Below are 16,791 nucleotides of genomic sequence, written 5' to 3'. Positions count from 1 at the left end.
TAATAGAAAGAAGTAACCAAGCGAGTTGCACGGAGTCTGTGCCGACCCAATAATAACGTAATAAGCCGTAGAACGAGGTTAGTGACAACATTCACTTGTGGACGGACTCCAAAATAGTTCTCTGTTGGCTGCAGTGTAGTCCTGGTCGCTGGAAAATCTATGTTGCCAACAGAGGCCCTGAAATCCAGGAACTGAGTTCAGTTGCAAACTGGAGACATGTCAAATCAGAGGATAATGCTGCTGACGACTTATCACGTGGTATTAATGTAGCTGCTTTGAGTTCACTTGTTCTGTGGTGGTCTGGCCAATCATGGCTATCCAGCTGTGACCTCGACAACAACACCTGCACTCCACTGAGTGCAGAAGACGCGCCTGACGGAAGGTGTACACAAGTATACTTGGTATCGGTCATTAGACTTGATGATGAGTAACACACACACTCCGTGTTCAGACCACGAGCAGCCCATCGGGACCATTCGACCGCCGTGTCATCCTCAATTGAGGATGCGGATAGGAGGGCCGTGTGGTCAGCACATCGCTCTCCCAGTCGTTATGATGGTTTTCTTTGACCGGAGCCGCTACTATCCGGTCGAGTAGCTCCTCAGTTGGCATCACGAGGCTGAGTGCATCCCGAAAAATGGCAACAGCACATGGTGGCTGGATGGTCACCCATCCAAGTGCCGGCCACGCCCGACAGAGCTTAACTTCAGTGATCTCGCGGGAACCGGTGTATTCACTGCCGCTGGGCCGTGGCAGACTTGATGATGAACTGCTGTGTAAATATTCATCATTCAATAAAACGTACTAATAATACGAGGCTTCAGCAATCAGACAGGATAACTGGGGTCACTCACTCCACAGGAATGCCAAAATGCTATCAAAAGGGCATTTGGCGCAGCTCAACAAAGCTGATGTAACGGCTGAGGCAGGTAGCTTCAAGACCTCGTAGCGGATGGGCGTGTACGTCTCCCAACTAAGCCAAGGGTCACAGTTGGTGTGCTTCCTATGCACTTTACAAAGTTTATTCTAATCAACACTTATATCAGACAATTTGTCCCGTCCAGTTATTGTGAGTGGAAATAAGGGGAGGACCGGGCGGTGAGTTCTCTCACACAGTACACTCTAACTCCAACCACCATGGGAGGAAGAGAATGTCCCTACAGACATAGTGTAAGTGGACATTCTCGACATTTTGAACTTAATAGTAGCTGGTGTGGAGGAGTGAATGGTTTAAATTGTAAAGTCACAGTGTGTGTGTAAGTTGCTTAAGCATAACACAGTAGACTTGGTGGTGGGGTAGGGTGGGGGGGGGGGCCAAGCTCAGTGAGGAGCAGCGCATACGCTCATGGACGGTGTGGTTGTCAGGGCGGTGTGGTTTTTCTTGGGATGGCGCTGGAGCAGGGTTGTGTGGGGGAGGTATTGGGGCCAGGGCGAGATAGAGATTACAGCCCTTCCCTTCCTGAAAGTGGAGCGATCAAACTTAGTAGAAGCAGTGATCACACACTTCTGAGTGAATAGTAGCCTGAGCGGGAAGATACATGTAAAGTAGGTCAACAGATAGGCCTGAACCTGCACAAACATCCTTTGGCTCTTACGCTATACTGTTTTAACCCTGAATTGTACATTGCTATAAAAATTGAACAGACTGACATGTTCTGGATTGTGACATCATAGACTGTCCTCATTCCAACTCTGGAGCAGTATACAAGGATTCTACACTATTATAAATAACCCGACTTGTCTCAGTTGGACTGTAATGTCATAGGGTCAGTGCCACTGTTCCATGTCTTGGATTCTGATGGCAAAGAGTTTGTCTCAGTATGCCTTTTTCTGCATTGAGATTTTTAAATATCCGAGAGATTAATACATAGGGGAACCCTGCTTCCATAAAACACTTTAATGCAGATAGGATGTTTTTGAATTTCCCACCAAAATTGGAATTTCCGCCAATGACTAATCGATGGCGTTGTTGATGACGTAATCAATGACGTTAACGGTGTCGCAAACTGTGCCAGAATGCCACCTAACGTATCTACTAACCTGGTGAGTTAGTTGGCAGATAATACATGAAGAGCTGATGCATTATTTCTCTGTGGAGCATTCCTCGCGTTGGTATACTCTGCTGACATATATTTTGTCATTTCACTCCACAGCTCTCTTGCGGAGAAGATGACGTTCTTATGATTGGAGGTATGTGGAACATTAGTGGCACAGTCAGATAAACTCCTCGAATAAGCAGGCTGCGAATCCTATCAAACAGGAGTTCACCTCTCCATGATCGAAAGGCGGTTTGCTTATGAACTTGCCAACAAGTTTTTGAAAATGAGTCAATCCCTCTTTGCTAAGATTGGCTCTCACCACCTAGGAATCGCATCACTTCCAGATGATCAGGAGGAGTCCAAATACACTCCACTGGGTTTATCTGGGGTGCTGCATGGAAACCTTAGTGGCAAACCAAAAAAACCCGGAACCATAAGCTTATTAACAACCCAAATGTTAAAGTGCCAGGCTTTCACTGTCCTAGGGAATTGTGGCTACAACTTAACAGATATTTGTATTTTAATAATTTAAAGTACCTCTCGATGCTCCTGAAACATGAGTTCCTTCTTTTCACTCTTCCAAGAGGCGACAGGGGCGAAGTGGTATAAGACGAGATTACATTATTCAAGCAGGTCTCATCATCACTTACCTCCCCGGTTACAAATACCTGTCTCTTGATACTAGCGAATTCCATCTACAATGTGACTGTGGGGAATGGGACAGCCTCATTATTGTCATCGGCGTACTCTCCTTAAAAAGCAGCGAACATAACTCCACTATTTTGCTCCGTATCTAGGACGCCTTTACTCGTGAAGCAGTTTATGATTTCTCCAATCAAATTGAAAGGTATAGCACTAAAAAGCCCCATGCACCTTCGTTTGGCTTGTATAAAAGTTAGTCGGATTGCCACATATAATGATGCTAATCAGTCACGTCATTCAGCAGCTCTCGTTCGTTGACGTTAAATCGTTGCAAATTGACCGTCTTTCCGAAAAGCCCTTGGAGGTGCTACACTATTGCTTGTTGGTTCATCGACATTATGAACACAAATGCCTCATTCATTCCACTGTTCGCTTCCTAGAGACGTTAGGATTCAAGTAAATAGGTGACAGTATTCGATATTTTTCTTTCGGTACTGAGTACTCATAGTAACGAATCATTCTTACCATACTTGGTATGGAAAGAATAGATTTTACGCGCGTATCCTAGTGAGTGAGAATAGCAGTAAGTTGTATCCTAAATACTCATAGCAATCGTTCTATTTGGGAAACATTTCAAAAGGTGACTTTTCTGTTTAAGGATCATCATTAATAAAGAGACAAAAGAATATAAAATGTTTTACTAGGCTACGTAAAATAAGCAAATAAGAAATAGTCGTACGTAGCCAGCACCAGAATGAATAACATTCCTGTAATAAGACAGAACAAAACGTGAATATGTCCTGAGAAAGACTGAGTTATCTGGCAGCTTCTGTGACACTTAAATCAAAACATGTTGACATATTCGCGCTTGTGCGATATGATGTAATATAACGCATCGTGTCAAGCTAAGTAGCATAATACACGATGACGAAATAAATTTCGGGTGAACAGCCTAGTGTGAGTGTACAAAGGATACAATATTTCGACAATCGACCATGTTTCCATCATCAGGTGTGCTGTTGAAGACCGATGCCGTGAACACCATCGGCACACGAGATTGCAACAGCATAATAAGTCTGCAATCATGAAGCATTGCCTATCAGAACATTGCGGTATGGATTATGACAAACCAAGTTCGCTTATTACAGGAAACATATACTTGAGGTGAGCTACGATGGTTCGAACTGAGGATAGCCAGAACTAGTCGAAAGAAGGCGAAGTTTCAAATAAAGCCATTCATAGCTAAAATAAACAATCCAGAAATAATGCCGAAAAGTAAAAATAAAAAAACAGATAAAATCCACCATTTTCAGGCCTACGTATCCTAGTGAGTGAGTGATTACTTGTCTGCTGTAGAGATGGAAAGTATCAACCGACTCACAGCTTTACTAAAGCCTTTTGGATATGTCACAGGAGAAACTCCAGGAATTGATTGTTTGTTAACAGAACATATTAGTATCACGCCAGTTTCACCAATTCTCGGAAAAAGCAAGAACACTTCACAGCGAGAGCTGAAGAACAGGTATGGGTTAATTGAAATAAATGACCATGAAGCCATTGCTACTCTATTGTATCCAAAGTTTAAAAACTCTCATTATTAAGTTCCAGCAGAATGCAGACGAGGCATACAAGTTTCGAAAGTTTATTTTATGAGCAACATAGGAGACCGAGTGAACTGGAGAAAGATACCGCATCTTCTGCTGTAACAAAAGAAAACATCGACTTTTGGAAACATCATTAGCAGCTAGCGCACAGCCGCAAAAAAAGTTATATATCAAGGTGACGAAGTATTTCTTTGTCAAAACATTTAGTAGCTTTCAAATAAACTCATTTGCAGAATGGGTTGACATAAAATTTATTATTCCGTATTTGTGCAAATATGTTCAACGGTATGATCTTGTTGCAACATCTGTGTCTACAGAGTGTATGTCCCAGAAAGCTGGAGCATCTACGACTAAGAATAGCAGTAAGTTGTATCCTAAATACTCATAGCAATCGTTCTATTTGGGAAACATTTCAAAAGGTGACTTTTCTGTTTACGGATCATCATTAATAAAGAGACAAAAGAATATAAAACGTTTTACTAGGCTACGTAAAATAAGCAAATAAGAAATAGTCGTACGTACCCAGCACCAGAATGAATGACACTCCTGTAATAAGACAGAACAAAACGCGAATATGTCCTGAGCAAGACTGAGTTATCTGGCAGCTTCTGTGACACTTAAATCAAAACATGCTGACATATTCGCGCTTGTGCGATATGATGTAATATAACGCATCGTGTAAAGTCAAGTAACATAATACGCGATGACGAAATAAATTTCGGGTGAACAGCCTGGTGTGAGTGTACAAAGGATACAATATTTCGACAATCGACCATGTTTCCATCATCAGGTGTGCTGTTGAAGACCGATGCCGTGAACACCATCGGCACACGAGATTGCAACAGCATAATAAGTCTGCAATCATGAAGCATTGCCTATCAGAACTTTACGGTATGGATTATGACAAACCAAGGTCATAACACAGGCTTCGAAATATTGCGACTGTGTCAAAAAAGCAGTTATAGAGACCAGAGTAAGAAAACCTGAACTGAATCGTGACAGCGGCTATTCCCTTAACCAAACTTGGGTACCAGCCATTACCCGGATTAAGGAGCAGGTAGAAATATCCCAGAATGTACTGACTTCTAGGAAAGGGGAGGAATCTCTGAAGCGCCGACGGAAAACCTTCCTGGGATCGGACCTACGAGGGAACACCCAGACTCTGGGCTACAAGCCGGGAGTCGAACCACGTCACGGGCGGCTGAGGAACCGCCCGAGGGAGGTGGAGGAGGAACCTGATATATACCTCACGCCTGCCGTCCTTTGACAGTACATCAGCACACCTGATGATGGTAATAGGGTCGATTGCAGAAATATTGTGTCCTTTGTACACTCACACCAGGCTTTTCACCCGAGATTTATTACTTCATATGGCTGGAGAAATTGAAGAATCACATGATACACGATGTCATGTATAACAAGACACATGTCAGCATGGCATGTTTACTACGGCTGGCGAATCTTCCGGATTTTATGCACGGGATCAGGATCCTGTCTCTGTAAATTGCAAGATGCAGGTGTTTCAATACCATTCAACTAAGAGGCTCACTGCACTAAGGAGGTGGATTAACTCGTAAGAAAATCACAAGTGTATCACCACTCCACACCAGCTACCATTACGTTCAAAATGTCGAGAGAATCCCCTTACACCATGTCTGTATGCACGGGCTCTTCCTCTTGTGGTGGTAATTGGATTGTGAGTGTATATTGTGAGAGAACTCACTGTCCTCCCATTATCTCCACTACCAATATCCACACGGAATAAATTCTCTAGTGTAAGTGTTGATTGGAATAAACTTTATAACGTGCATAGGCAGCACACCAGTTGTTGCACATGACTTAGTTGGGACAGTCTGATCTGCCCAGTTTGGAAGCTGCAGCTAGATGGCACTTGGAGTAGGTTGCAGAGTCCAAACATACTTGGGCTACATCCACTAACCTACGAAAGTGATGGGAAAATAAGTAACTGGGCTACCTCCACTAACCTAAGTCATCCAACCGCCAACTCTTCCTTGGAATTGGTGGGAAAAAGAATCAGCCTCTGATGGGATGCTGGATATAATGGATTTACTTTAACTTTAACGAGCATGCATTGTTTGTTTAAACAATCTGAGTTGTCACATGCAGTAGCTCTATCAAGTGTGTTCACCATGATGTCTGGAGTCCAACTGACGTAGTACACAGTACTGCCACCACAGGGCACTGTCATCCCATTGTGGTGTGGGGAAAAATGGACCGAAAAGCAGTCAATCTGCATCCAGGTACTGGATGGAGGAAGGAGTGTACTTTATTTATTTTGGAACAGTTTGTTTATGGATGGATTTCACATAGTGTATTTATTACACTGATACAAAACCTTTACCCTGACGTGCTTGGGGTCACAGTAAATAGCCTACATACCCGCAAACAACTTGTAAATCTCCGAAATAATGGTTAAACTGAGGTGCGGACATGAAAACAACTTGTAAATTGTAAAAATAAGTCATGTATAATGCTCTGAAAACAAGCTCACTATTTGTAAACTATCGAAATAATGCATTGCACAGCCCACAGGCTTGCAAACTACTCGTAAATCAACGAAATAATGCATTGCACAGTCTACAGACACACAAACAACTCGTAAATTGACAAAATAACGCTTGTAAAACGCTTTGCAAACACACTCACTAAATATAAATTGTCGAAATAATGCATTGCACAGCCAGCAGACATGTTTACAAACTAATGCAACAGACCCGTACAGTACTCTTGTAAGTCAAAAAATAGTGCATGTGTAACGCTCTGCCAACACGCTCACAACACTTAAACAGCCGAAAATAATGCAGTGCAGAAACACTCATCACACATAGAAACCGCTTTCGAACTATCGTCAACCGCAACGTATCAACAAACTGTTTTCTACAGAGCTCCAAGGCGTGCATGCCAATGCTGCCGATTCTGCACGTGCACTTTGCAGGGCCAGCCGGACGCGAGCCAGACACCGCTGCCACCTACAACCAGCAGGTGAAAGTCACGTCTATTTCCCTGTACACAATTAGACTTCTCCAAGTGCTATACATACTTCACAAGTCAATGTAAATAACAGCCAATTCCCCCTTGGACGTGCTTTACAGATCTGTTGCATACTTCCCAGAATAATATTGGGTGCATTCCCCCCAGCGATCCTAACAGGAGAGCCAGCCCCACATGCAAAATGTGTCTAGTAACGTGAGTGCTTACCATGGCTAGCACGATAATGCATAGCTTTTGTACCTGCGGTCCAGGGAGAGATGTTTGCATAGCGGCTCACCATCGCAGGGACAGCTAAAAGGCTATCAGTGTTGTACTGACATCAAACGTCTATGTAAATAAGAGCCAAGTCTACCACTAGGAAATCGTAATGTGTCACAAAAATAGTTAACGGTCGCTTTTGTAGGAGCTTTCGTGATGTCTAAGCTAGTCTACATAGAAATTCTCGCCCTAACAGGACCAGTTTACGAAAATAGTCCAGGATAACAACACGTGCATTATGCGTGATGATTGAGTCGAAGCATCCCATGCTCTTCCTGGAAACAAGAGGGCCTGCTCTCTACATAGTCTCAGAAATGGTAAACGTTCTCACCGCTAAAAGCCTTCATCACGTATGTGCATGCTTGGGAAAACGTCGTTTATCATAAAAGAATTCTTGTTGTTTGGAAAGAGATAACTGTCTCCAGACTCTAGGATTACAAGATCACATGTACTTTCACATGATTTGCCAGAATATTATACCATTTTCGCGATACTTCTAGTTATCAACCACTTAGCAATACCACTTGCGTAGCTGTATCATTCACACAGTTTAGTTCCGAAGATACAGACTGGAGATTATTTCTCTTGAAACCTGAAACTTTAGCGAGGTGCAGCCTGCTCTAAACCAATGAGGAACTTAAAACTTACCTCGTCTGTGAATACCTGTACATAAAAACTCGAAAAAATAGAGGAAACTGATACTTCCACTCGCGAATACTGATGGCGGTGATATAACAGATTCCAAATCATCCTTATAATTTACAGACTCAACTCAGGTGTTTCTCGTATCTAGAGAATAAGCAGACGTGTCATCTACCAGTCTTTCACCTCCTAGATGCACACAACACACACCACAATCAATGTTCCCTAAAGCAAATAAGGACGGGAAATTTGCAGAAGCAGTCAACTAGAAAATTTCCATGGGAGGGAATAACGGTCCAGGGTAAACACACATCCATATTGAATCTTCTCAAATTTCCACCAAGAACACATGCGAGCCCGAAGGCCATGTAACATGATACTCGATGTCGAAATCCATCTCGGGTGAACAGCTTGGTGTGAGTGTAGAAAGGACACAATATTTTGCCAATCGACCTGGTTGCCATCATCAGGTGTGCTGATGAAGACCGATGCCATGAACACCAACGACACACGAGATTGCAACAGCCTAATAAGACTGCAATCGCCGAGCATTGCCTGTCAGAACTTCACGGCATGGATTATGACGAGACCAAGGTCCTAACACAGGCTTCGAAATATTGGGAGTGTATTATCAAAGAAGCTGTATAGATCAGAGTAAGAAAACCTGAACTGAATCGCGACAGCGGCTATTCCCTTAACCAAGCTTGGGAACCAGCCATTAACCGCATTAAGGAAAAGACAGAAATATCCCAGAATGTACTGCCTTCTAGGGCAGAGGGAGGAAACTCTGAAGCGCCGACGGCAAACCTCCCTGGGCGCGCACCTACGAGGGAACACCCAGACGCTGGGCCACAAGCCGGGAGTCGAACCACGACGCGGATGGCCGAGAGTGTGCCCGTGGCGCGAACGGCCGAGGGATCGCCAGAGGGGGGGGGGGGGGGGGGGGGGGAGGGTGAATCTGATATATACCTCACGCCTGCCGTCCCTTGGCAGTACATTAGCACACCTGATGAAGGCAACAACGTCGACTGCCGAAATATTGTGTCCATTGTACACTCACAGCAGGCTGTTCACATGAGATTTATTTCCTCATTTGCCTGGAGAAATTGAAGAATCACATGATACACGACTTCATTTATAACATGACACATGCCATCATGGCATGTTTACTACGGCTGGCGAATATTCCGGATTTTGTGCTCAATTTCTAGATCTGGATCTGTAAATTTCAAGATGTAGGTGTGCCAACACCATTCAGCTAAGAGGCTCACTGCACGATGGAGGTGGGTTAACTCGTAAAAAAGCACGAGTGTATCAGGACGTTTTGATGTAAATGTCTTTGTAGCTTCCAGTTAGGTTGACTAGCTATTTCCTATCTTTTACATCCTTACTTCTGTCCCATACATATTCGCCTTTTGTGTGTGTGATGGAAGCAGTTTTAATTCTGGTTGCCAACCTTATACTCTAGCATAATTTTGACATTAAATTGTCACAGTCTGGCAACCGATGCAGATTTTTGTTGACTCGTGTAGCGACTGTTTATATGTCTATTTAGTGTCATGTTGCTTATATCGGGGCAACGGGTAAAGCTTTCACAAAACAAGAGGACGACCATTAATTACATGTATTTGTGTATCTTCTTACAAAATATGAACCGATTCACACGAGTTTGAAACACAAGGGTGACGCGAGTAAAAACACAATAAAATTCCATTCTTTGGCATGTGAAACCCGAATGAAACTATATTTTTGAAAGCGAGATAGCAGTTTTATCCTAAGTATGCACTTTTTATTTATTTGACTTATTTTGAACCGTTTACACGCATAAAGTACACACAAGGAGTTTTATGTGCTACATTTAGCTTGACCTTAAACCAACGCATCTTGACAACAGACACACACAACTGAATAAAAAAATTCCGTTTGGCTCTGTTATCTATCTTCGTGCTTAGTCTGAACCGATTCGTACGAGTCTGGGATATAAGAGTGGCGCGTTTCAAAACCTCCCACAAAAATGTGGTTCACAATTCTTTTTTCTTTTCTTTTTCTTTTGCACGTAAAATCCAAACTAAGCAAGATCTTTTCCAGCAACTAAAACTTATCTTAGCCCAAGGTCCGAAACACCGATAGCTGTATACTTCTGGTATAGTTACTACTCATATGAGTAGGCATCGATAGTTTGATGGAATGGGAAAAACCCTAGTCTCCACAGACTTATTAAACCGGTGTGCACAGTGACGTCACCTGAAGAGGTAGTTCTTAGTACCGTTAACTTCGCTACAACCCATTCTTCTGGAGAGATGATTTTTATGCATATGAGACCCGTTATTTGCATTATATTATAATCGAACGGGTACCACCAGTGAAATAATAGACCAGTAAGCAAATGCAGCACACCTGTAATTTATAAAGTGCGACAGGCAACTTCAACGAAATAGCTCAGAAAAAACACGTTCCATTAGCAAGTCGCTGGTTGCAGTAGACTCGAAATATCCCGAAGCGGGAAATAAACAGTACTTGGTCTACGAAACTATTAGCCGTACTCAAATGAAAATATATGGTTCCAGAAACGTTCAAGTCTCCAACATCTACGATGTGTATATGCAGACTGAAGGGATGAATGAAAATTTGCACCAAGTCTGGGATTCGAACCCGAGTCCCCTGCTCACTAGGCAGATGCAATAGGCAGTACGCCACCCTATCTATGCATATTCGAATTATCTGATACATCGATGTGTTTTTATATAGAGAATCAAAAGCCGTTTTTATTTTTTCCTAATCTTGACAGTCTACGTCCCATGTTTCTCACTTGAACTTCGTAAATATCCGCTGAAGGAAGTTATGAGCTGTATGGCTACCTTTAAGCTACCTCGTTTAACTAACAACTTTCTTTTGGCTAACAGATCACATACCATCATTCGGCAGATAGAAATCGAACAGGATCTTTTATTCAAATAAAGAATATTCTCATTGAGACATAGTTCCTAACACACAATGCACTACACAAGTACGTAAAATTTTCTCATATAGCTTACTATGATCCTCTGGACGGTAGCAACAAAGTCTCAATACACTGTTTTCGTAAACTAAAGAGTGTTGTATGAGATCTGTGAAACTAACTAACAGCTTAATGTCGAATTCATGTTAACGTTAATTATCAGTATCAAAACTGAGCATTATAGCCCGCCATTACTCGTAGAAATTTCACCCTATTCTGCAATCCTAAAAGCACAAACATATTCATTACAGGATTGCACATGTTATCCGTTTTTGATGATTACTGCTCTTTAAAGCAACAGATACATCCCAGTACACTCTGGAAGGTGGATGCAAAAATACAGTAAGAATTCCGTGCTCAGTCACAGCGGAATCGGTCATCTTCTACGCGACCGTTGGCAGCACATACCCGGCTGTACCCTGGGTCGCTTCCTCTGCGCTAGAGGGCAGTTGCCTTGTTTTGACAGGAAACTCAGTTTTCCGTCACATGACTGCCCGTCGTCGAATCATCGTAGCCCGGACACGCCCAGTTTGCACGATATATAAAGGTACACACGGAAACATTTTTCTGCAGTTGCGTCTTAGTGCACAGTTCCACTGTAAGTATTGTTTTCGATGTACCGTAATGTTTTGGTTTTAATACGATGGGCGCTTATGATGCAGTGTATAGGCTAGTCGTTGAAATTTTAAGGTCACTTAAGCAATTGGATTAGTGGTATTTTGGGTTGGAAGTGCGTAAAATGACCAAGTATGGCTGTGTTTTACTGTAAGCTTAATGTAGCAGTAAGAAGAAGTTAAAGCGTTCACTCGTGGTTAATCGTAAAAGTACTCTAAAATAGTAGGCGTTGGGGTGTAACGGTAAAGGTTCAGGGTCATCATTAAAATTGTTCAGATTCTCATCATTTTTCAATCGATGCGAAGATATATTTTTTCTGATAAATTCTTCACATGCTACGATAGTTAAATGCAAGGGGCTGGGTTTGAGTTCAGGTTCAGCTCGCAGTGTTCTGTTAGGTAGCTTCCTGATACCATAGCTGTGTAGTGAAAGATTCCGAAATTTGGTTATCTCAGTGACGGAAAAATATCTGGTTGTATTCATATAACGGAATTTTGCCACACTATTAGCGGAATCTTTTTCCTGATAATTACCGAAGCTAAATTTCTTCTAACGGAGGAAACTATTTCTTCTCCCTAGGCTCTTTCGTTCTTTAATAGGGCTAAATTGCTACGATCATGTGGCCATGTTAAAGTGGTACAGAAAATCTTTATAGGATATAAAAGTCCTACGTTCGTACATCATACAAAAGGCCGAAGCATCATTGCAAATTGTGTGCTGACATGTGTTTTATAATACGAAGGCCAAGAATGTTTCACAGGCACCACTTTAAAATTACTGACACTCGCAATAGCAAGTCTTGACGAAATAAGAATGACAAACGAAGAAAAGAAATGGCAGCGGTTCGCATTGCTACGCCATCGCTATCTTGTTCACGCTTAGTATTAGTGGAAAATCACATTTTTACCGAAATCCTGAAACGCAGAGATGGAAAACTAGTATATAGGAATAAAGTAGGTATTTCTGTAACTGAAAGAATAACCTAGTTAACCAGATACACACTGTGTGCGACTTGTGTATTGGATCATAGTACTAAAATATAGGAAACTGTTTTAGTCACGGACGACGATCTTCAGCCACAAGTGTATTTTTTTAAAATCGTTTCGTTCATTTTCAGTTGTAGACGTACGGTTCTGGAGAGTATTTATGTACAAATACACAATGCAAACGTTCTGTGCCTTCGGCGGGTAATGCTCTGGCTATTAAGGGACTCTTCAAAGCCGGCCTTAACGGCTGTGGGTAGCTAAAATTCAACCCGCTATCGGGGACAGGGTACATGGTTCTTTCTAAAACCGTAATTGGTGGAACACACAGCATTTATGCCCACAAACCATGAGGCTGCAAAGCTCATACGCAGTATGTAATAGATTCTTCACTATTAATTACGCTGCCTGGTTTGTTTTTCTAGGTGGTTACCGGCAACCATGGATCTACTTGCTCTGCAGTTTACCGCGCCTAGTGTGGTAAGGCATATTGAATGTAACAATACAGAATATTTAATTTTCACTTAAAATACTATGCCAGAGAAGTTTAATATCGATTATTTATTGGTGGTGTTTAGTTGCTTCCGCAACATTCCGTCGTGGATAATTTAATGTAGCATCTCCACATGTCTTCGATATCTTGACGTTGTGTAATGCCGATATACTACCCAAAAATCATTGTGTAGAATCTAGAGTTCGTATCTAGACAACCTACAGGGCTATTTAACTGCTGTTCAAAAGTTCAGGTGTTAAAGGCTTCAAGAGCCGCCTGCAACGCGTTGTTGGTGTGGTACTGTCGTAGGTAGTTCACTGCTTCATACAAACTTTCATAATAGATTTAATGTAGAAATAGGCTACGGTGAAGATTCTGTGTTGAAGGTGACATACATTTCTGGAATGTTTATGGACCTCCGACTTCAGGTTTGCACCAAATAATCACTAAGCTATACCGACGCATTTTGAGTTTTATTTTTCATCAGTGGCTGTGTAGAACATACCTCAATAAATGGAAGCGAATCATCTGATGGAACAAATACCGCCTTCGTTCAGTTGCAGGCGGTTCGAATAAAATGTATTTAAATAGTTGATTGCGAATAGTGATGTAAGAAAAATGTTTGCAGATTCCTTCAACTGACCTCACGCGTCCGGTACAGTCAGTCACACTAACAGCGCATGGCAGTATCAGCAGAATAAAGGTAAGCCAACGTATCGTATTTCATTTAAATGGTAAAATGTTTCTTCTGCCCCGTACGAGTTGATGTAATTAGGTGCCTTTCAAGAACCATAGATCCTAAATTGACTCGCAACTCGGCTTCTGAACGAGTTACTGTCTCCTTAAAACGAATAGGAAAAAGCGTGAATCAGCGCTGTAGCAAAATGGTTTGTCCTCGGACGCAATACTTCCATTGTGGCAGGGACTTACCACTCGGATAGTATACAGCTTCCCTTCTCAACGAGCTGGCATGCTGCTAACCCCAGCTTTATTCAAATGTTGCCTATTCAGACATCACTGTAGCCTCACTAACCTTCAGAATGAGAACCCTCCTGTATCGAAATGAAATTCGGGCAACAGCGTGAGTTTTCAAACTTTACAACTGCAGAGTAAGAATGAGATAGCGATAATTGTCTTTAGCGATGAATGAGCCGTGGCTTAATCTGCTTGAAGCACAAACCCAGTAACTTCCATCGCCACTTGCCCGTAATCGCCTTGTCTTCAGGCACAGTAAATTACTGTATATTGCCGAGTGTCTTCATGGAAAATGACTCCCAGGAGCTAAGCACGAAACTTTGTCCGCCCACTAAACACGGAGTAACAGTATTATCCCTTTTGCCTGCGTATTCTCTTGAGTGATTCTTCCACAAACATATTTGATGCCTCTTCATAGATGAGGTAGTACGAAGCTTGTTCACTTCTGCTAATAACCTGAATTTGAGACCTTGTTAACATGAAAATGTTTCAACGAATGTCCAATCGTGACAGGCTCGAAATACAGTCGCATATTCGTGTCGTAGGTAACAGAGGCGGCACTGCATAAAGATGTTTGCGACGACCACGTCGAGGTTGAAGTCCATTACTGCGGCCTAAACCTCACGGACCACTACTTGCGCTTGGGTATAATAAGGAACAGACTGTTCCCGGTTATCATGGGCAGCGAATGTTCCGGCATCGTGACACGTGTGGGCAGTGCAGTCACCGATCTGCAGGTAAGGCACGCTTTCTTTTTCCCAGCTAAGCTGTAGTTTTCGAGAGTAAAGCTAATGCTCTAATATTCTGTTGCAGGCGGGCCAGAAAGTGCTGTGTCTGCAAATGCAAGGTGGTCTGTTCAGGCATGTTGTCCACGTCCAACGCAAGTACTGCTTTCCGCTGCCGGAAGATATTAGCCTAAAAGATGCCGTCAGTCTTGGTCTAAACTTCGTTGTGGCCCACTTCTGCCTGTATAAATTCGGATGCCTTGCGAACGCGGAAAAAGTATTTATGCAGTCGGTCGCAGGTAAACTTTAATTATGTGATGCAGTTTTCACTAGGCTCATTCTCGTATACTAGTGCATACTTTTATTCCATTTTCGATAACGTAATAATGTAGCAAGTGTCACATCCGTATAGCATTTGCTATGGTGTGGCTACGTTTCGGGTTCCGCTAGATGTCAGGTGTCCACTACACACAGGAAGCGACTACACGTGTAGCAAGATCTGTGTGGCGTGGAGTAGGCGGTTCTTTAGGTTACAGTCTAGTTTCGACGACGATCAACCTAGCAATAGTGTGTGTGTAGTTGTGAATTGTCGCAGCTGTTTTGGAAAGCGTGTCAGAACTTTAAGCGCTGATGGCAAGCACTGAAGCTGAAATAGTCACAGGAACAGAAAGCTGGCTAAAGCTGGAGGTAAATTTTGCTGAAATTTTGAGGCGCCAACAGTCGTCAGAAAGGGTGGATGAAATAAAGTAGGTGGTGGTGTTTGTCTCTTGGTATTAAGTATTTCCTGCGAATTACTGTGGGTAGAGGCTGTCCTCAACAGCCGTACCAAAATAATTGGCTCCGTCTACCGACCCCCCCCCCCCCCCCCCCAGCTCAGATACACAGTAGCTGAACAGTTAAAAGGAAACTGGAATCTCGTTACAAATAAGTACTCCACTCAAGCAGCTATAATTGCTGGAGACTCCAATCTGCCCTCGATTTGTTGGCGAAAATGTTCGAAGCCGGTGGTAGACGGGAACTATTTTCCGAAACCGTACTAAATACTTTCTCTCAGAATTACTTGGAACAATTAGTTCATTGGCCCACACGAATTGTAAACGGTTGCAAAGACACGCTTGACCTCTTAGCCACAGATAATTCTAATGAAATAGGGAACGTCATGACGGATACAGGGATTAGTGAAGTCAAGGTCACTGTAGCGAGGCTTAAAACCATATCAACCAAAACCACTAAAAAACGCAAAATATATCCATTTAAAACAGCAGATAAAAATTCGCTTGATATCTTACTAAGAGTGACTCTAGATTCCTTCTAATCTAGGTACATAACCGTAGCCCAGATACGGCTGAAATTCGAAGATCCAGTATCAACAGCAATAGATATTGACATGGCATAAGTTAATAAGCGACGGGACTGTTACACCGTGGTACTGAAAACATCAGAACACTGTTGCAGAAGCAACGAAAAAAGCATACCAAATCCAGAAAAACGCAAATCCCCAAGACTAGCTGAGTTTCACGGAAGCTTGAAATGCAGAGCGGGCGTCAATTCGAGATGCTTTCAACAGTTTCTACAACGAAAGTCTCGAAATATTGTAGGAAACCTAGAGATTCTGGTCATATGTAAAGTACACCAGTGGCAAAAGTCGCTACCGTCACCGCGCGATAGCGATGGAAATGTTTGGGATAATGGTGCCGCTAAAACGGAGTTAAATCGTTTCCCTAGTCTTCACGAGAGAAGATGAAGTAAATATTCCAGAACAAGTTATGTGTTGCGAAACAACTGAAATCAATTAAGGCAAGTCT

At 42.5% G+C, this 16,791-nt stretch overlaps 1 protein-coding gene across 3 annotated transcripts in view; it reads left to right on the top strand.

Moving 5' to 3' along the window:
* The window catches only part of LOC126267392 (synaptic vesicle membrane protein VAT-1 homolog), a 105,595-nt gene that overhangs the window by 36,924 nt on the left and 51,880 nt on the right, over positions 1-16,791 (top strand). Inside the window, exons 1-2 of one of the 3 annotated variants that reach the window (XM_049972585.1) lie at positions 11,631-11,793; positions 13,219-13,273. The exons of 1 other annotated variant lie outside the window; for it this stretch is intronic. In XM_049972585.1, the coding sequence (XP_049828542.1) occupies positions 13,235-13,273 (39 nt within the window). In that variant the 5' untranslated portion in view covers positions 11,631-11,793; positions 13,219-13,234. Of the gene's footprint in view, positions 1-11,630; positions 11,794-13,218; positions 13,274-16,791 lie in introns of those variants that run through there. One more of the 3 variants, XM_049972584.1, reaches the window with a different exon arrangement.

The sequence above is a fragment of the Schistocerca gregaria genome, chromosome 4 (genome assembly GCF_023897955.1).
Source record: "Schistocerca gregaria isolate iqSchGreg1 chromosome 4, iqSchGreg1.2, whole genome shotgun sequence".
Lineage (NCBI taxonomy): Eukaryota > Metazoa > Arthropoda > Insecta > Orthoptera > Acrididae > Schistocerca > Schistocerca gregaria.
Note: the sequence above shows the minus strand (reverse complement) of the source record. Positions and strands in the feature narration are given on the sequence as shown.